Here is a 22,985-nt window from a genome sequence, read left to right as displayed (position 1 = left end):
TATTCAATTGACATCAAATCACGCTTTATTGCATTTAGTTGCAGTAAGTCTGTAGAGAGTGAGTAGAATATGTAACATGCCAATGTAAAAAGAACGGTGTGGCGTGTTTAATTTATAAGGTTAATGTGTTATAAAGTCAATAACACGTTGTTGTAAATTATATTATTTTCCAGATTATTTCCTCTTTTATTTCTCAACACAATATGGTATAACATTACAAACAGAACAAAGTACAAAATAATTTTATTTACAGTTATTTTTTATGTACATCGTCTTGTTAATAAAGATTTGATTAAAAAGAGTCCTGTAGAATGTTAAAACACAAATACACACAGTTATAAACAACTTTTTGAAATAAATAAACAATAATTTAAAAGGACAAACTTTATGCAAGAAAAAAAATTAATTAATTATGTAAAGAGTTAATGATTGTATTTGTCAATGATAAAGATTCATGGATATATTTTGATAACTTAATTAAAACAGTTTTATTTCGCGTTGAAATTAGATCTATAACTTTTAAGGTACTGTATTCATAGACTATGAAATCAAGGGCATACAAAGGCCAAACAATTAACTTTTAAGCCTTTTGAAAAAGTTGATGAAGTTGATGATATTTTGTTTAAACACATTAATTTATAATTTAAATTTTCATGTCCTTTTTCTAGTTTTTGTTTTAATTCACAGCACCAGCTATCAAGTGTTGTGCGGCAACTGTAAAAATCATCTCATTGTTGTCCTTTAATGCCTTCCATCCGTATACTGCATGTGTTGAAAATTTGATACCGCTTAAACCGGTACTAGGGGACGTGAGAGATATTGCATCTTTTGTTAATCCCTCAGGAACAGACTCAAACAAACCGAGTCTGCAATTTTCATATTTTACTATTGTTGTTATTGCTCACGAAGATTGTCTCGTTTTCCAGATTTTTTTTTCACTGGTACTTCCCACTTTTCACAATAAATCACCTTTTTTAGCATTTTACCCAATCGATATATTCCTAAACATACAAAATAAACAGGCTGTTACAAAAATGTTTAAACAAGATAAAAATAAAACCTATAAAGGAATGAAAAAAAATACAGTACCAATACTTAAATATAAAAATGGTTTGTATAAAACAAATACTTGTAGTTCATAAGGTCGATAATCAAATAGAGCTTTTGCATTGATTGATGAAACGCCGTTAAGATGTAGTCTGCTTTACCAATGAAAGAAGTTAGAAGACACAGGTCTTTCTAAGACATTGCTATTATCATAGTGATGGACAAAAGACAAACATTCCATAGAAGAGACATCCAGAAACACACTCTATCAATAATTTTAGAACATATTTTTCCTATTTCCTGACTATGTGTGTGCTTATGATCGTACTGTTTCAGGTTTTCAGGAATAGATTTAGCGCGTTTTTCGGTTTTAGTTTTACCACACATATAAAACAGGACACGAAGTAGTGCATTGTTTTGTCTAAGGTCATTGTCGCTATAATAACATGCCAGACTTATAATCGTAAACGCAATTGTCAGAACACTTCCGAACATTTGAAGACCGATATACGTGACAAATATCGGTGCTCCTTCAGATGTCTGAGGTAATGAGTTGCTCACAATTGTGAAAAACACAGCCAGTGTCAGAAATACGGTATTGCTTAGTGATATACGTTCTCCACTGTCAACCGGGAGCAAAAATGACAAAGGATTCAGTAAAGATGTGATTACAACGGGCGCTACTAAATTTAAAATTGTAAACAACCATCTTCGCTTTATAGTAAATTTATAATTAACTGTTGAATATTTTGAATAACTGTTGTTTTCATAAGACATGATATAGTTTTTCCGAGACCAAATAGCAAGGTTCCATTCTCCATTTCCTCTGAAATGTTTAAAAACGACATTGCTTTTATCAACCTCCGTTATATCACTTATTACTAGTTCCTGCGAGGAATAAGTCCAAGGCATTATTTCAAGTTCAATTACTTGTGTATCAAATGGATATTTATAGATATCTATATCTACACCAAGTTCAAACGTTTTATACGGGTATGCTGAAATGTGTCCATTTCTCAAAAGTATAACGTTTTTTATTTCATCTGGTGTTAAAAACGTTAAGAGTCCTTCTTCATTTCCAATTATCAAATCAGGTAACCAAATAGATTTCGAATCAATGGATAACTTAGACGGCACATCATATTCCTCTGAATTATTCCATATCAAAAACTCATCAATCCATTGCAACTCTAGAATAAGAGTAGCACTGACTGTCTTTTGTTTTGTGTCTACATCATTCAGAGAAATCAGATGCCAAGATAGATTCATGTCAACTGGTTTTTCAATGTCTAAAACAGGCAACATATATTTGCTGTATCCGTCAAATAATTGTTCCAGAAATTCTCCATTTCGTATTTTGTTTTTCGAAGAAACCGTTTCAGAAAATAACAAATACTGAATTACAATTATTTGAATAGTTAGCGTTTTCATGAAACTCCCCATTTTGTTTAATGAACATTTACTCTCTGCTGCTTTCCTTTCCGAACTAAATAGTATACGAACTTCTTTTATAAATTATCACTTGATATTGTTTTATTTGAAGTAAATTAATAGGAAAATGTAAATGAGATAGTGTCTAAATATATTTGTTTAACATGAACAAATATTTACAAATTAGACAATGCTTTTAACGTGTTATGTTTTTTAGGGTTAATGTTAAATAGATTTTTCTTCCATTTGATAAAAAAATGCGATATTAAGTGATTAGAGGATAATTATAACACGATTAAGCAGATGAGTAAAACAAACAGTTATTAAACTGTAATCATCTAGAGCTAGAAACAGTATTATGTTTCCTTTACTGTTTTTTTTTCTTTATATGATAGACTCCTTATCAGCTAACCATTGTAGTATAACTCTTTAAATAAATTAGAAAATATACTTAGTATTGCAGAACATGTAGACTCACTCTCGTATGAAACTCAACAGTTTTTACTCAAATGTATTTCGTCTTAAATCTTTACTTTTATGTAGTCAATATCATTCAGGTAATGTGATTTTAGAAGATATTGAAAATAAACTTTAATTTCTTTTGCCATTCTCATTGTTTTATACTAACAAATACTTACAATGCTTTTAACGTTTTATTTTTTTTATATCAAGTTATAAGATATTTCATATATTTCTTCATTTGATATTAAAAGAATATAATTCTAAGTGATCTAAGAGTCATTACAACACAAGAAACTATATTTTAAAACAATATAATGTTTGCCTGATTTCCTCTCCGTACTCATTTACTCATTATATTTTTTACATCACATGATCTTTATCAAGCTCTGACTTAAATTATTCCAAAATTGCTGTTTCTAGTCTGTAGAAAGTGAGTAGAAAATACCACATGCGGATGTAAAAAGAACGGTGTGGTGTCTTTATTAATAAGGTTAATTAACACGTTGTTGTATTTTATAATGTTTTCCAGATGCTTTCCTTATTTCTCAACACATGATTTTACATTACAGAACAGAACAAACCATACAATAATTTTATTTACAGTTATACATATGTACATCGTCTTGTTAATAATGATTTGATTAAAAATAGTCCCGTAGAAGGATAAAACACACAAATACACCCAATTATATACAACTTTTTGAAACAAATAAACAATAATTTGAAAGGACAAACTTTATGCAAGAAAAAAACAACTAATTATGTTAGGAGTTTATGATTGTATTTGTCAATGATAAAGATTCATGGATATATTTTGATAACTTAATTAAAACAGTTTTATTTCGCGTTGAATGTAGATCTATAACTTTAAAGGTACTGCATTCGTAGACTATGAAATCAAGGACATACAAAGGCTAAACAATTAATTATTTAGCCCTTTGAAAAGATTGATGAAGTGGATGATATTTTGTTAATAGGCATTAATTTATAATTAAAATTTTTATGTCCATTCTGAGTTTTTGTTTTAATTCACAGCATCAGCTATCAAGTGTTGTGCAGCAACTGTAAAATGTTGCACCGTTAATCAGTTCAGTGTTGTCCTCTAATATCTTCCATCCATTCATTGATTGTGTTGAAAATTTAACACTGCTTGAAACCGGTGCTAGGGGACGTGAGAGATATTGCATCTTTCGTTATCCCTCAGGATCAGACTCAATCAAACCGAGTCTGCAATTTCCACATTTTTACTATTGGTATTATTGCTCACGAAGTTTTTCCCGTTTTCCAGATTTTTTCTTAGTACTTTCCTTTTTTCACATTAAATCAGCTTTTTTAGCCTTTTTGTCCAATAAATATATAAATATTCCGAAACATACAACATGAACAGGCTGTTACAAAAATGTTTTAATCTAGGTGAAAATAAAACCTACAAAGGAATGGAAAAAAAATGCAATACCAATACTAAAATATAATCAAAGCACAGAGGGCGTTGAATTTGTTTTGGTCTCAGAATTTCGGAAATGTGAAGGGTGTAAGATTATAAACCAATTTGTTTTTGTGTAGTGCCATCAATGCTATTTCCAGTGTTAAAACTGTAGTAAACTGGCTATAAGGCTAATTGCAACACTGATATGCAATTCAATGTTTATTTTGGTTAAACAATTAAATAAAAAGAACAAACAACAACATGAGTTGCATTAACTGGGATTTAAACCCCTGACCTCTCGCTTCTGAAACGGGTGTGTAACCCCTGGACCACGGGGAAGTTATAAGAAAACAGCCTGAAGCAAACCAAATTATTCTTAATTAGTGTTTGTGATCCTTATTAATTTCGAATTAAATTAAAATTATTATCGATCGTCCACTGCATAAAGTCGTCCCTGTACTAGAGTCACCATTCTTACCTTATTTTTCAGAAAGTCTAAATAATAAATGTTCATTTAGGGGATCACAATAATCCGAAGCTTTACGGAAATTGCCGAGCAATTTTTATTGATTAAAATAATATTCATCCGCGTAACAAAATTATTTGAATATATTTTCGATCATTTGCGGAAATGTTAAAGAATTACACAAAATTAGAAATCTTCGACCAATTGGGAACTATTTTTTCTTTCCTGAAAAAAGTTTAAAAATTAATGCGCCTGTCATTTGACAATCTTTACCCTTAATTTTTTTTCGGCGTTAGTGTACTTATAAAGTAACCGCTTCGAGGAATTCGTGACGGACTACTTGCAGATTTTTGCAATTAAGCATATCAGGGTCTGACATTTCGCTAACATTATTTGTTTGATCTGACGACCCAAACAAATAAAAATAGTTTGTATAAAGCAAATGCTTGTAGTTCATAAGGTCGATAATCAAATGGATTTTTGTATTTATTGATAAAACGCCGTTTAGATGTAGTCCGCTTTACCATTGAAAGAAGTTAGAAGACATAGGTCTAACTAAGACATTGCTATAATTATTGTAATGGATAAAAGACAAAGATTCCAGAGAAGAGACATCCAAAAACACACTCTATCAATAATTTTAGAACAGATTTTTCCTATTTCCCGACTATGTGTATGCTCAGAATCATACTCTTCCAGGTTTTCAGGATTAGAATCAGCGCATTTTTCGGTTTTAGTTTTACCACACATATTACACAGGACACGAAGTAGTGCATTGTTTTGTCTAAGGTCTTTGTCACTATAATAACATGCCAGACTTATGATTGTAAATACAATTGTCAGAACACTTCCGAACATTTGTAAACCGATATACGTGACAAATATCGGTGCTCCTTCTGATGTTTGAGGTAATGAGTGGCTCACAATTGTGAAAAACACAGCCAGTGTCAAAAATACGGTATTGCTTAGTGATATACGTTCTCCACTGTCAACCGGGAGCAAAAATGACAAAGGATTCAGTAATGATGTGATTACAACGGGCGCTACTAAATTTAAAATTGTATACAACCATCTTCGCTTTATAGTAAATTTATAATTAACTGCTGAATATTTTGAATAACTGTTGTTTTCATAAGACATGATATAGTTTTTCCGAGACCAAATAGCAAGGTTCCATTCTCCATTTCCTCTGAAATGTTTAAAAACGGCATTGCTTTTATCAACCTCCGTTATATCACTTATTACTAGTTCCTGCGAGGAATAAGTCCAAGGCATTATTCCAAGTTCAATTACTTGTGTATCAAATGGATATTTATAGATATCTATATCTACACCAACTTCAAACGTTTTATACGGGTATGCTGAAATGTGTCCATTTCTCAAAAGTATAACGTTTTTTATTTCATCTGGTGTTAAAAACGTTAAGAGTCCTTCTTCATTTCCAATTATCAAATCAGGTAACCAAATAGATTTCGAATCAATGGATAACTTAGACGGCACATCATATTCCTCTGAATTATTCCATATCAAAAACTCATCAATCCATTGCAACTCTAGAATAAGAGTAGCACTGACTGTCTTTTGTTTTGTGTCTACATCATTCAGAGAAATCAGATACCAAGATAGATTCATGTCAACTGGTTTTTCAATGTCTTAAACAGGCAACATATATTTGCTGTATCCGTCAAATAATTGTTCCAGAAATTCTCCATTTCGTATTTTGTTTTTCGAAGAAAACGTCTCAGAAAATAACAAATACTGAATTACAATTATTTGAATAGTTAGCGTTTTCATGAAACTCCCCATTTTGTTTAATGAACATTTACTTTCTGCTGCTTTCCTTTCCGAACTAAATGGTATACGAACTACTTTTATAAATTACAATTTATGTATCACTTGATATTGTTTTATTTGAAGTAAATTAATAGGAAAATGTAAATGAGATAGTGTCTAAATATATTTGTTTAACATGAACACATATTTACAAATTAGACAATGCTTTTAACGTGTTATGTTTTTTAGGGTTAATGTTAAATAGATTTTTCTTCCATTTGATAAAAAAAAATGCGATATTAAGTGATTAGAGGATAATTATAACACGATTAAGCAGATGAGTACAACAAACAGTTATTAAACTGTATTCATCTAGAGCTAGAAACAGTATTATGTTTCCTTTACTGTTTTTTTTTCTTTATATGATAGACTCCTTGTATTTCGTCTTAAATCTTTACTTTTATGTAGTCAATATCATTCAGGTAATGTGATTTTAGAAGATATTGAAAATAAACTTTAATTTCTTTTGCCATTTTCATTGTTTTATATGAACAAATACTTACAATGCTTTTAACGTTTTATTTTTTTATATCAAGTTATAAGATATTTCATATATTTCTTCATTTGATATTAAAAGAATATAATTCTAAGTGATCTAAGAGTCATTACAACACAAGAAACTATATGTTAAAACAATATAATGTTTGCCTGATTTCCTCTCCGTACTCATTTACTCTTATCAGTGAATACTGGATGTTGTACCATTATTGAAAAACTCATTTACGATTAATTAGAAGAATGACACCTGGTATCATTTGCTGATCACAAAATGCTTTAAAAGAAACCTATCACAAGTTTTGATTTTAATTCTCAATTCATTATTCATTTCTTTTTATATGTTTTTGAACTATAATATTCATTACAAACAAGATAAAAAAGGAAATTGATTTTAGAACAATCTGAAATTTGTAATAGTAAATAGTAATAGTAAATCATCAGTATTTTTTGTGTTATTCAATTGAAACTAAGGATTCAATTAGTTATAAGATGGATTTAACAAAAAATCTTTTAAACAGTTACAAAGCTTGCTGGCAACAGATACTACACATTCAACCAGTGGAGACCAAGATCAGCCGTTTTTAAATTACTGCAAATTTTAAAATTAAATAGTTTTGTCCAGATTTATATATGGATTGTCCATTCAAAATGATTTAGCGTTGTTGGGGTGAAACAAAAGATGCAGTATAACATTAATAAAAACATCACCTTTATTTCTGCAGTTGCTGAACAATGCGAATATTTTTCGATCCAAAACATACATGTATACGATTACGATTTGGATATCTCAAAACGAATATCGCAGTGTGATAACAGTAAATCGGAGTTTTACAACACAATTTCCCAATGTTGCAAGGCTTGAACAGCATCAAACCGAGCCTGCGTCATTTTCAATTTTGACGTGTTGGGATTTCTTTAGGGATTCTGTTTTCCCCTATTTTATGCATCTATAGTCACTGTCTTTCATTTGCAAACATACCAATTGTCAAACATATGTTAGAAATAAAACTATTACAAACTTGTTATGAAACATATAATTCATAAATTGTGATAATTACATAGACATAGAATACTTTAATAATATCCTGTTAAAGTTTCGAAATAATCTACAAAAAATTTCCCGGCATTATTCAGGTTTTACATCACATGATCTCTTATCAAGCTCTGACGTAAATTATTCCAAAATTGCTGTTTCTTATGTTGACGCAGCTCACAAGACTTCCTCCGCTTCATTACTGCCTTTAAAGCTATTTCATGGTATGCATTTAAAGCATATCTATACGTTTACGATTGTAAAGCTTGTTTTCTTTTATCCTATCTCTTTTGACCTATTATCATTGGATAAAGTAAGCTGTTTTTTCCACATTATGGATAAATAAGCGCAAAAATTTAAATGTTTCTTCGCATATTATAGATAAATTAAACGCTAAACTATTCTGTTCTTATTCATATTATGGATAAATTTAGCACTAAACTTCACAGTATCTTCGTATAACGAATTTAGTGCTAAACTATTATTTGTTCGCATATTATGGATAAAGTTAATGCAAAAACTATACAATATTTTTGCAAAATATGGATAAATTCAGAGTTTAACTTTCTTTTTCTTTGCAAATTATGGATAAAAGCCATAAACGTCTTATTTCTTCGCATATTATGGATGAATTAAGTGCAAACACTATACAGTATCTTTGCATATTATGGACACATTTAATACAAACTACTCTTCTTTCGCATATATTCAATTGACATCAAATCACACTGTATTGAATTTAGTACTAGTCTGTAGAAAGTGAGTAGAAAATGCCACATGCGGATGTAAAAAGAACAGTGTGGTGTCTTTATTAATAAAGTTAATCCCTTATAAAGTCAATAACACGTTGTTGTATTTTATATTGTTTTCCAGATGCTTTCCTTATTTCTCAACGCATGGTTTTACATTACAGAACAGAACAAACCATAAAATAATTTTATTTACAGTTATACATATGTACATCGTCTTGTTAATAAAGATTTGATTAAAAATAGTCCCGTAGAAGGTTAAAACACACAAATACACCCAATTATATACAACTTTTTGAAATAAATAAACAATAATTTGAAAGAAAAACTTTATGCAAGAAAAAAACAACTAATTATGTTAAGAGTTTATGATTGTATTTGTCAATGATAAAGATTCAAGGATATATTTTGATAACTTAATTAAAACAGTTTTATTTCGCGTTGAATGTAGATCTATAACTTTAAAGCTACTGCATTCGTAGACTATGAAATCAAGGACATACAAAGGCTAAACAATTAATTATTTAGCCCTTTGAAAAGATTGATGAATTTGATGATATTTTGTTAATAGGCATTAATTTAAAATTAAAATTTTTATGTCCATTCTGAGTTTTTGTTTTAATTCACAGCATCAGCTATCAAGTGCTGTGCGGCAAGTGTAAAATGTTGCACCGTTAATCAGTTCAGTGTTGTCCTCTAATATCTTCCATCCATTCATTGATTGTGTTGAAAATTTAACACTGCTTGAAACCGGTGCTAGGGGACGTGAGAGATATTGCATCTTTCGTTATCCCTCAGGATCAGACTCAATCAAACCGAGTCTGCAATTTCCACATTTTTACTATTGGTATTATTGCTCACGAAGTTTTTCCCGTTTTCCAGATTTTTTCTTAGTACTTTCCTTTTTTCACATTTAATCAGCTTTTTTAGCCTTTTTGTCCAATAAATATATAAATATTCCGAAACATACAACATGAACAGGCTGTTACAAAAATGTTTTAATCTAGGTAAAAATAAAACCTACAAAGGAATGGAAAAAAATGCAATACCAATACTAAAATATAATCAAAGCACAGAAGGCGTTGAATTTGTTTTGGTCTCAGAATTTCGGAAATGTGAATGGTGTAAGATTATAAACCAATTTGTTTTTGTGTAGTGCCATCAATGCTATTTCCAGTGTTAAAACTGTAGTAAACTAGCTATAAGGCTAATTGCAACACTGATATGCAATTCAATGTTTATTTTGGTTAAACAATTAAATAAAAAGAACAAACAACAACATGAGTTGCATTAACTGGGATTTAAACCCCTGACCTCTCGCTTCTGAAACGGGCGTGTAACCCCTGGACCACGGGGAAGTTATAAGAAAACAGCCTGAAGCAAACCAAATTATTCTTCATTAGTGTTTGTGATCCTTATTAATTTCGAATTAAATTAAATTATTATCGATCGTCGACTGCATAAAGTCGTCCCTGTCCTAGAGTCACCATTCTTACTTTATTTTTCAGAAAGTCTAAATAATAAATGTTCATTTAGGGGATCACAATAATCCGAAGCTTTACGGAAATAGCCGAGCAATTTTTATTGATTAAAATAATATTCATCCGCGTAACAAAATTATTTGAATATATTTTCGGTCATTTGCGGAAATGTTAAAGAATTACACAATATTAGAAATATTCGACCAATTGGGAACTATTTTTTCTTTCCTGAAAAAGTTTTAAAATTAATGCGCCTGTCATTTGACAATCTTTACCCTTAATTTTTTTTCGGCGTTAGTGTACTTATAAAGTAACCGCTTCGAGGAATTCGTGACGGACTACTTGCGGATTTTTGCAATTAAGCATATCAGGGTCTGACATTTCGCTAACATTATTTGTTTGATCTGACGACCCAAACAAATAAAAATAGTTTGTATAAAGCAAATGCTTGTAGTTCATAAGGTCGATAATCAAATGGATTTTGTATTTATTGATGACACGCCGTTAAGATGTAGTCTGCTTTACCATTGAAAGAAGTTAGAAGACATAAGTCTAACTAAGACATTGCTATAATTATTGTAATGGATAAAAGACAAAGATTCCAGAGAAGAGACATCCAAAAACACACTCTATCAATAATTTTAGAACAGATTTTTCCTATTTCCCGACTATGTGTATGCTCAGAATCATACTCTTCCAGGTTTTCAGAATTAGAATCAGCGCATTTTTCGGTTTTATTTTTACCACACATACTACACAGGACACGAAGTAGTGCATTGTTTTGTCTAAGGTCATTGTCGCTATAATAACATGCCAGACTTATGATTGTAAATGCAATTGTCAGAACACTTCCGAACATTTGTAGACCGATATACGTGACAAATATCGGTGATCCTTCAGATGTTTGAGGTAATGAGTTGCTCACAATTGTGAAAAACACAGCCAGTGTCAGAAATACGGTATTGCTTAGTGATATGCGTTCTCCACTGTCAACAGGGAGCAAAAATGACAAAGGATTCAGTAACGATGTGATTACAACGGGCGCTACTAAATTTAAAATTGTATACAACCATCTTCGCTTTAAAGTAAATTTATAAATAACTGTTGAAACTGTTGTATAACTGTCAATTTCATTAGACAAATAAAAGTTTTCTCGAGACCAGGTAGCAAGATCCCATTCTCCATTTCCTCTGAATTGTTTAAAAACGGCATTGCTTTCATTAACCTCCGTTATATCCCTTATTGCTAGTTCATGCGAGTAGTAGCTCCAAGGCATAATTTCAAGTTCAATCACTTGTGTATCAAATGGATATTTATAGATATTTATATCAACACCAAGTTCAAACGTTTTATACGGGTATGCTGAAATATGTCCATCCCTTAAAAGTATAACGTTTTTGATATCATCTGGTGTTAAAAACGTTAAGAGTCCTTCGTTATTTCCAACGAACAAATCAGGTAACCAAATAGATTTCGAATCAATGGATATTCTAGACGGCACATCATATTCTCCAGAATTATTCCATATCAAATACTGATCAATCCATTGCAACTCTAGAATAAGAGTAGCACTGACTGTCTTTTGTTTTGTGTCTACATCATTCAGAGAAATATAATACAAAGAAAGATTCACGTCAACTGGTTTTTCAATGTCCAAAATAGGCAACATATATTTGCTGTATCCGTCAAATAATTGTTCCAGAAATTCTCCATTTCGGATTTTGTTTTTTGAGGAAGCCGATTTAAAAGATAAAAAATACTGAAGTACAATTATTTGAAGAGTTTTCATCAAACTCCCCATTTTGTTAAACAGCATTCTCCTCTCTCTACTACTTTTCTAAGCGAGCTAAATGGTATACAAACTATTTTTATAAATTGTCACTTGATATTGATTCATTTGAAGTAAATAAACAGGAAAATGTTAATGAGATGCTGGCTAAATATATTTGTTTAACATGAACAGATATTTACAAATAAGACAATGCTTTTAACGTGTTTTTAGGGCTCTGTTAATGGCCAAGACAAAGAGATCAAATAGATTTTTTCTTCCATTTGATTTAAAATAATGATATTTCTAGGTGTTTAATTGATTAATATAACACATTTGAGTAATCGAGTAGAACAAACATGTTTTTTACTGTTGTAATCATATACAGCCAGAGACGACATTATGGTTCCTTTAAACTTTATCAGCTAATCATTATTATTGCAAATTATTCAAGTGGATGATCGGTCTACGATGAATACATTTTTCAGGAATGTTTCAAAATTAATACTGATAAAAACAATACAAAATCATTTGCTTACTCTTATAAAATCATTGATAGAAAAAATTTTGATACAGTTTTAAATGCTTCATTCATTCATTCATTCATTCATTATCTAATATATCCATATATATATATATATATATGGGACTGGAAAAGCTATACGGTAATGACCACTACCGAAAACAATAGAAAATTTGTGGAAAAATAAATTAAGAACCTATAGACCGTATGGAGTTAATACAAAAGAATAACGCGGCAGACGGCAACCAATGCCACGGCGGGCGTCGTTCATTGACGTTACGTCACTTCCATTGTTTTGTTTGATATATTTGTATATGAAATAAATGCTGCTGAAGAAAACCGCAAGGCCGAAAGCTACGGCAAATTTAAATAGCGTTTTTGATATATATATATATATATATATGAAAGTTTGGATTATGTATCACATATTTGCCATCAACAGGCATATATTATTTTTTCTTGGTCTGCTGTTATGTCTGATACTAAATACTATAAACGCAATTATCTAATGTATAGCATACCTATTATATATAGACAAATACTAATTCACTTTAAAACGGATGATACAGATTATCATCTGGTTATTCAAAAGACAATTTCAAAACTTAAAACCGTGGCATATATTTGTTTTTGATTGTAACTATTCGACAACTGCTTTATTTTTTTTCTAAAACTCTTACTACTTCGATATCATTCTTAAACAAAATTAATGAGATTAAATTTATTGATACAGTTAATTACATCAAGAACATCGTTAAACAGGAATATAAATTGCTAAGTGAAATAAAGAATAACAGTTTTATGAAACTCTCCTTTATGCCATTGTTCAAGTAAATTCTTTATTTCCAGTCATTTCATGGCAGACATTTAATAATGAGTCAAATAGTAATACAAATACACAGTAAAACATGCAAATTGATACCACATATAAATAAGTACAATGCGGGAAAAGTTTTCCAGTCCGAGGATACGTATATTATAGAACAATTAAAATATCAACACCGCTGTTAATTAAGTTACAAGTTAAAAAAGACATATTTTTTTTCTTTCTAAAAACGCTAGGTTATGATTTCTTATAATCTGTTCAACAGATATACACTATTTTCTATATTCAATATGATTTTTAGTATTGGTATTTACATATGTCTATTTATATTGTAATTAAAATCTTACCTAATTATAAATCAATATTGTAAACAAGCCAGGACAATGCATCTTTTAAGTTTCATTCGTTAAGAGATCGACTATACATTGTATCTGATTGGGAATGAGCTAATGTTACAATATTAACATAATATAGATAAAAACATTTAACAAATGTTGTATGATAGCTGCAACAAAGACGTACTGTAATAATTTCATATTTATTGATCAGTATTAATCAAAGATATTTGTAGAGTCATTTCATTCCAATGCTTGATAAGAAACGAACTTTAGCAATCAGTTGTGCTCACTAAATACTAGCAGTATATTTTTGCGCAGTTTCAAAAATGATTAAATTTTTTTTTTACATAATTAGCTAACAACTCATATTGTCTATTTATCATGATAAAATTTTAAATTTAAAAGCATCACGGGATAGATCAAAATAGAAGATCACAGGTGAAGCCATTTGTCCCACAATACTAAATATTTCTGTTCATTTGAAATAATAAAAAGGACTATCACTGATTTCCTTTACTGGTGTCAACTCTTGTATAGAACTTTCATATCCAAAGTCGTATTCTATAATATGTTTTGCTCTTTGGACTTAACTAGTCGATTAAAAGAAAATGACATACTGCTATTTATGAACTTATTGCACTTTCTTTTCAGATGAATTTTAACTTTACTATATATTCGATCGACAAAAATCATGAGACAAGGGTTTATGCAAACCATTGTTGATCCCTATTGTTTTTGAAAGCAATATTCTTTGCCTTCAAAGCACTTGGAGGATCTTCCTATGCAAGTTAAGTTTTACATATATATACTGAACCAAAAAAGAAACTTTCGCAAAGTATGTGCCAGTTGTTCAAAGGTACCACTTAGATGTACACACACATATATACAATTAGTAGTTTGTAAAACTCGTTTTGTTTGCAAAATCGCCCAGCTAATCACGTATAAAAGCCCGATATGTTTATTCAACGTAAAAATCGAGTTTCAAAAGGATTGAAAAACTGTACTAACATATCTACATTCAAACTTGGAGAAAGTTTCTTTTTTGTTTCAGTATATTTGTGTGAAATCTTACAATATTAATATTTCGTTAAGAATGTTGGTGTTGCGAGAAGTATGACCAAATGTAAGCATTGTACAGTAATATAAGAAAAAAAACATGGACGATATGTACAAAATGAACCTATATATACATTAACTTGGCCCGTTGTGGATTCGAATCCCGACATGAACTTTGGATTTTGTTTATGTGAGGAAGCTACGGAGCGTCGATGGTTTTACTTAGGTGCCAATTCGTGCCTGAAATAATGCAGTGTTGGTGCAACGCACCCCCACCCCATACACAAAAATAAAATACAATAAAATAAAATAAATTATGATAAATAAATAGAATAGAATTAAAAACATCATGTATTTTAGTTTATAATTTTTATTCTAAATGTAGTAACATCGCCACAACATCAGGACAAATTATCATAAAAAGTAATGTCAATGCAAATGACATTTTCTTTTTCAGAATGATAACACATCGTGTTTTTTGTCATAATTCAAATTCAAATTGCACAATAATTGTTGCAGAAATTTAAAAAGAAATGATTTACGAACATCATTATTCTCCAGTGACTTTCATCATAACTAGTGTTAAAAGTACCACATTCCAAGAAAGTGAAAGCCAAAAACAAGCTGTGTCCAACATATTTGAAGCTTTCATCCAAGATTCCCTTTGGACGTTGTTTTGAATATTCGTCTCACTAACTGGATCAGTTGAACCATTTTCATCGTTGATTTCTTTTTTGTGTTTTCTTATTTTTCCACAAATGAACTTGAATACTGACGGGTTGTTTTGGTTTCTATAATACAGGGCAAGACTGAAAATTGTAAACACAATAGTGAGAGAACTTCCAAGCATTTGTAGACCGATATATGCAACAATAATTGGAACTCCTTCAGATGTCTTTGGAAGAGAATGATTCACTATCGAGAAAAATACAGCCATTGTCAGAAATACAGTATTACTTAGTGATATTCGTTCCCCACTGTCAACAGGGAGCAAAAATGACAAAGGATTCAGTAACGATGTTATGACAACGGGTGTTACCAAATTCAAAATTGTATATTGCCATTTGCGCTTCAATGAGAATTTATACTGAATTAGAGTAAAATTGGTCAAATATTCATCAAATGACTTAATTGTTCTTTTCCTTTCTATCTGTATAATGTCCCATTCCCCACTTTGCCTGGATAATTCCGAAGCTTTTAATTCTTCAGCACCCTGCCTAACTGATATGTCTATTTTGCGGTCACTATGCATCCATGAACTAAACTCAAATTCACATATTTGTTCGTCAAAGGGATATTTGTAAATGTCCAAATCTATTCCGACTTCAATATGTAGATACAGCCAAGCTTCCACTACACCATTGCTTGTCAAAATTACTTCTTGCACGTTCTCTGCTTTTAAAAACGTAAACAAATCCTCTGAATTGCCAATATACAAATCAGGTAACCAAATTTGGTTTGGTTGTAATGAAAGCTTTGAAATGTCCTTGAAATCAGAGGAGTTCCACTTTAAATATTCATCAGTCCATTCTAAACCAAATATAATGCGACCACTGATAATCTTGCTTTTCATTTCTATATTGTCTATAGATAAATGGTATAAAGCTAAGTCTATCAAAACTGGTCTTTCGAAATTCAAAACTGGAGGGATATTTACGCTGTATCCTTCAAATAATTTCTCCATAAACTCCGCATTGCTCATATCCTTTAAAGACGTAGAATTTTTAACACAAACACATCTGTGGATTAAAATCCCATGTAGTAAAAATATATGTACAATTATAGACATGCTGTTTTACTTTGTATAAACCTTGCAAAAAAAACAACCTGTAAGACTGTGTAGTTTCCCTAAATAAAAAATGCAATAACCAAACTGTTCTATCCACGTCTATTCACATCTATGGTCATGCCGACGAGATGTCTGTTTAATATTGTTAAGTAACTCATACAATATCAATCTATGAAGCATTTACTAATGACTAATTGACTCAAAATGCTGGTGATCAATTCTGTAAACAATAACTCCAATTCATATACATAGTGAGTGACTTTATTTGCATATGTCTATATGTTGCAAGTTATCGTGCCGATGAGAATTGAAAGTAATCTAACGTCATGTCAACGTATAAAATAGTGTCACATAGTTTATCGATTGCCTTTCATTAGCCTGAAACAATGTTCATTTAATAATTAATCTATTATGTTTAGTTTCAGAAAAAAAAAACACAGAAAGAATCCCTAAAAACGTCAAAAATGAAAAAAATGAAAATGTTCAAGGCTCGGCCGGTTTGAGCCTGTTGGTAATTACAAGCTTTTTTTGTCTGCCAACTAAAAGTCTTAAATGATATATATTTATATATTATATATAATACCTTTAATCATCAATTTAATGCTTTGCAAATTTAATAAAAGAGTTCGACAGAATTTCCAAGATTTGTATATCGTTATAAATGTATTCAGGACTTTGTTTCGGAATAACCCAAAATATGAATGGTATACTCAATTTATCACTCCTACTTAAAATATAAATTTATTTGCCATATTTTGCCATTTTGAACTTATTGCGGAAATGTCTTGTGCATGTGGCATGGCAATGCATTATGTTGCGTACAAAAAGGTATAACGATCCGTCATTATATATATTTTTTTGTATTACCTTAAGCAACTGTTTTACTATTATGAATACATGCTGGTTGCATTGTATATAAAATGTCAGTAAAAAGTATTTTGCTAAATACAGAAAAAATGGAAAAAAATACTCTTGAAAAACCGCTGATGTATCGATCAATGCCGATAACGGCAATTTAGATTGAAACATCACCATTTGAAAGAATGCGTCCCCATATTTAATCTTCCTTTACGATTGTTTTTTATAAAACTTTTCTACATCATGCATTATATATTCTTTATTAAATAGTCTTTCTTTGAGTCCTATTATTCTGTGCCCGATATATATTTGGAGTGTTGCCTTTAAGTAACGTGTAACTACATTCCAGCAAACCTAAAAGCCACATGTCTATCTTCTATTGTTCTAGTGCCAAATGTCAATTAAAGATAATGATATTCTTTTCATTAATAATAAATTTTCATTTTCGACTTTAGTCGATGAATTATCGAGAACGCGGATTGTATAAAGTAATTATGATACTAAATTTTGTATCCGAAATATGCATACAAAAATGATAAAAATTCGAACTATATCTTCAGCATTGGAAAGAAGAACAACCAGTTGTCATTTTCTACCTCAATAATTTACTGATATTAATTCATTCGACGATGCATTCAGATATAATGGGATGTAAATTGATGTAACTCGAGAATTTTTTTATCTTCTTTTAGTTATTTTTGCATGTAGTATTGCTTGTAATTTATTTTCGCTGATTTTAGAATGTAATCATGTACTTAGTCATGTCCTGTTATTCATATTCTTACTTGGTTATCTCTATTACAATCATGTACTTGGTCATGTCCTATATATTCATGTTATCACTTGTCTCGTCCTATACAAAAATACAGTTGGTTACGTCATGTACATCCAAATACAGCCATTAATTTTGCCCAAACCAATCTAAGTTATTTTTTTAACAATCATGTATACTTACGTAAAATCATTGTTGTCCTATGCAGTTGAATATATTATACTATGTTTCAGATGTAGATTTAAAGTGAATTTAAATATTATATTATGTAGAAGTGAATTTAAAATGTATTATCATATTACTAGATACAAAGTCCCTTATAATTCTGTAAAGAGTGACAATGTACATTTTTGAAAGGTCTAATATGATTTTATCTATGATATATTGTATAGATTGTACCACAATTATGAGACTATGATAAATAATAATATTATAAAAAAAAGTAATATCAGGAAAATGTAGCAATAATTCGACCTCTTGCTTTCTAACACTATCCGAAACATAGCGAGTAAAAATAAGCGTTATTATACGTACATTAGTGCAATAGTTAATGTAGATCAAAGTCACTGACAAAGTGTACGACATTTTCTGTTATCTAGCTATTTAAAAAAATGTCTTGGAATTTAAAAATCATTAAAAACACATTACATAATTTCTTAGTATTACACAAGTAGAATCCAATCTTAAATAGATTTATTGTGATACTATACTGGTATATTAAAATATCATCGTCTAATAACACCATGCAATTTTAAAAAATTCACAAAAAATTTAAATATCGAATCAAGATCAGAATCAAATTCAAAAAGTCAAATATTCACCATTGTTAATCATCATAGATTAAATATATAATAATAATTTGATAAAATTGGATTAAAATGCAAAAAGTCAAATATTCTCCATTGTTTATCATCATAGATTAAATATCTAATAATAATTTGATAAAATTGGATTAAAATGGCGTGTTTGTGAAATTTTAGAATAAATTTATTGTTATTTTGCAAGATATGGGAATTTAATGTTGAGCTGAGTATTGATCTTGATCCTAAAACTGATCCTTATTTTGATCTGATTATTTCTAATTCTGTTTTATTATTCCTTGATTTTATCCAAAAATTAGGTATCAGCATTTTTACATTTTGAATAAGTACCATCTAATTTTAGCAAAATACGATCAATTTTAGTTCTATAAAACAATAAAATAAAATAAGGATCACTTGATCCTGATCCGATCTTTTCGTAGTGAATACGGGGCCATGATCTTAATAAGTTACACTTCACTCTCTCCTATTTATAAATTTCAGGATTTGGCAGTAAGTTTATCAATTGCAGAATTGGAGAGCACACTCATTTATAATCATGGACTTCAATGCATTATAATGCAAGAGTGATTAATTAACCAAACGCGAACGGATTACATATTACGTGCCTCTCTACACCTTGAAGTCTACCAGAATCACTTAGATTTGTTGCAAGGGAAATAATCAGGAATTGACTGTCATATTTTACGTATATCGTTGTCTTCCGATGGCGCTATTCTTTACACAGTATGATACAGTGATGACAGAAATGTAAAATTTACCGGGTTATAAACTTGGTTGGTGTATTTATATTACGCAGATAAGCTTAACTTCATTGCTATAGACTTTCTGTACATTAACCTTTTTTTTTTGGACTTTCATAAAATATTTTGTGCGGCTTTGGAAGAATCCGTGAAAACGGCTGTTTTCTATTCAAAATATCTCAAGTTTGAATCAAATAGACGGATTTAGTGATATACACATAAACAATCATCACTTTAAGTCCATGTATGCATGGAAAATATCAACCCAGTGTATATTTTCTTGGGAATGTTACAGGCGTCCATACTAGTCCGGTTGAAGCGATAAAAGTCTATGTAGGCAGAACATGTATTTTGTAAAGATGACAACTATATAAAAATCTGCACCTTTACCTTGCTGGAACCTAAATAATTAACCAGTTTAAAACCAAGTCAAGCTGAACACATATGCAATCTTTTCAGGCTCTATATTGTTGTCTTACTAACATTTTAAATTTCCATCATGATATTGCAATATCAATGATATCGTTTCAAGAAAAATCAAAGCACAGAAGGCGCTGAATTTGTTTGGGTCTCAGAATGTAAGAAAGGTGCAGGTTGTGAGATTATATGTTTAGTGCCACCAATGCTTTCCAGGGTTTTAATTGTATTAAATTGGCTATAAGACTAATTGCAACACTGATATTCAATCCAATGTTTATTTGACTTTAACAATTTAAAAAAATGAGTTACCTTTACTGGGATTTGAACTCCAGACCTATTGCTTCCTAAGCGAGCCCGAAAACCCTTCAGCCACGGTTAAATTTATATTTATATTTTATATATATTAAATTAGGGCTTGTAACGACTTTTAACTGTTGTTTAACACAGATGTAAATAATCCTGAAGCTTACTATAAGCATGTATATTTATAAAGAATCAAAGGGCTTCAAGTTCTTTGGTATTTTCTGATCTTTGCAATCTAAATCGTACTGTATATCTGTATGCATTTTCCTGTATAAGTTTATTTTTATGTACTATAATTCATTTTGTAAGGCACATACGGAATTCTGCATAACTGGAGTTGCATCAAAAAATCATTTATGTACTTTTTTTACGACAGCCACACTTAATCCTTGTAAATCATGGCTACTTCCTTAACAAAAACAATTAAAAAAAGAATTTAACAAAAAAAAAAATTTCCTCGACTGGGATTCGAACTCGAGACCTCTCACTCACTAAGCGAGCGCGTTACCACTGTACCACGGAGAAGCTTTACACAGAATATCTGAATAATATCAAGTGATTCTAAATTTAGAACTTCCATTGCATTCAGGTTTGTAATCCTTATTAATTTCGAGGTATTTTGTTCAGGGTAAACCTGTTGTTTAAAATTGAAGTAAATATTTTAGCGAAAATCATCTCGCCCAAACAGTCCGACATGTAGCACTACTCGGTTTGTGTAGTATTCGGTAATCTACATGGCTAAAAATAGTATTTTCATTGATAAAATCATATTCATCCGCGTAATTTGTGATTGTGCATTTATTGACAATTCTATAAGCCAACGCTATTGTTTAACTTTAAATGCGTTGTAATTTGTTGGATACTTGTAACAAAATAAAATATTTCTTTCTTTTAAATCGCTAGTTTTAAGCTGTTTTGAGAACTACTTGTTGTTAGGTTTGTCATAAACTTCTGTGTCAGAGATTGAATGTCCGCTTTGTATTTAGTTATTTTCGATCAGAAAATACCAGAAAACAATATTAGAAATCTTCGACCATTCGGGAATTACTTTGCTTGAAAATCGATGCGCCTGTCTTTGACCATCTTTACGCAGTGATCTCCCCTGAATTTTTCGGCTTAAGTGTACATACAAAAGGGAAGTAACCGCTTCAAAAAAGTGGACTACTTTCGGCATTTGCAATTAAGAACATTAGACTCTGAAATTCCGCTACCATTATTTGTTTGCTCTGACGACCCAAACAAATAAAAATGGCGTCCATTTTATTTCATTTTATTTAGAAAATAGACCACCATTTAATACTGTTAAAAAATACTGTTACCTATGTAACAGTACAAAAGTCTTAGTCACGTGGTACACTTGCGTAAACAGTAAAAATAACTACCAGAGGGGAAATTAACATTACGAAAAAAGTGAGGGGTAATAATATCAAATGTTTGGTATTGCTCACGACAACGGTGGAAATATAGCTTAGGGACAAGGCTTAAAACAAAAGTTTACTTACTAAAGTTTAGTGTTTTCTTCCTATAAATATTCTGAGAGTCAAATTCGCCATACTGTCAGCAGCCATTTTTAGCTTAATATTTGCAGTATATCAAATGAATGCTTTACCTTGTAATAAACTTAAAATTTTTATGTTAACAAACTACAGTTATATCTCCTTCTTTATCTCCATTCGGAATATACTTCAGAAAAATGTGTAGTCCTTTTTGTAAAGAAGTGTTTGTAAAATTGTTTGTTCATTTTACATAGGAACTTGAATTAAAAATGACTTTAAGTTTACACTATCATGTACCTGTAACAAAAAGAAACAAAATCCAGGTTTTAAGGTAAAACAGTAAGGTTTGAGATTGTTAATTAATGTTTGTTCCAAACAGTTGTACGCTCGTATTTTTATTAAAATAGTATTTGTTTCTCCCAAGCTAATATATAGATCAGTAACATATCTTCAATTGTTTTTTTAACTGAGATGTACTGTACTTGGTTAATTAATCATATGAAATATGTGATGTACGAATGTCAAACAGGGTTTACCATTTCCTTACAGGCATAGTAATTGATTTCAGGCGTGATTTATCATCTGAATATCTGTATACACTCATGTTTTTAATAAATTTTGCTATGTAAAAGCTATATGTAAAATGGATTTTACGAAAATTGCTCGTCGAATAGAAGAAAACACAGTGGAGTTAGAGGTTCTTAAATAAAAACTTTTTTTTTCAATTTAGGCCAGCAGACAGGCAGGAAAAACGTAAGCAATAAGATTAGTTTTTTATTTTCCACATTGTGTTCGTAAAATACATTATTTCGTAACATTAATCAAATCAGCGTCTACATATTCTTG

General features: G+C 30.3%; 4 protein-coding genes across 4 annotated transcripts; all 4 read right to left on the bottom strand.

Moving 5' to 3' along the window:
* Positions 1-1,239: 1,239 nt before the first annotated feature.
* On the bottom strand, positions 1,240-2,352 carry LOC132721429 (neuronal acetylcholine receptor subunit alpha-7-like). The gene has a single exon (XM_060705737.1). The coding sequence runs from the start codon at positions 2,350-2,352 to the stop codon at positions 1,240-1,242; it is 1,113 nt and encodes a 370-aa protein (XP_060561720.1).
* Positions 2,353-5,387: 3,035 nt separating this feature from the next.
* Positions 5,388-6,464, bottom strand: LOC132721428 (neuronal acetylcholine receptor subunit alpha-7-like). Its single transcript, XM_060705736.1, has one exon. The coding sequence runs from the start codon at positions 6,462-6,464 to the stop codon at positions 5,388-5,390; it is 1,077 nt and encodes a 358-aa protein (XP_060561719.1).
* Positions 6,465-10,982: 4,518 nt separating this feature from the next.
* On the bottom strand, positions 10,983-12,227 carry LOC132721426 (neuronal acetylcholine receptor subunit alpha-7-like). Its single transcript, XM_060705732.1, has one exon. The coding sequence runs from the start codon at positions 12,225-12,227 to the stop codon at positions 10,983-10,985; it is 1,245 nt and encodes a 414-aa protein (XP_060561715.1).
* A 3,192-nt stretch (positions 12,228-15,419) lies between these two features.
* LOC132721423 (5-hydroxytryptamine receptor 3A-like) lies at positions 15,420-16,967 on the bottom strand. Its single transcript, XM_060705729.1, has one exon. It carries the CDS (start codon positions 16,724-16,726, stop codon positions 15,488-15,490), a length of 1,239 nt encoding a protein of 412 aa, XP_060561712.1. The 5' UTR covers positions 16,727-16,967; the 3' UTR covers positions 15,420-15,487.
* Positions 16,968-22,985: the final 6,018 nt, after the last annotated feature.

Source organism: Ruditapes philippinarum, unplaced genomic scaffold, assembly GCF_026571515.1.
Source record: "Ruditapes philippinarum isolate M1 unplaced genomic scaffold, ASM2657151v2 ctg2817_1_1_1_1, whole genome shotgun sequence".
In the NCBI taxonomy this organism is placed as follows: domain Eukaryota; kingdom Metazoa; phylum Mollusca; class Bivalvia; order Venerida; family Veneridae; genus Ruditapes; species Ruditapes philippinarum.
Note: the sequence above shows the minus strand (reverse complement) of the source record. Positions and strands in the feature narration are given on the sequence as shown.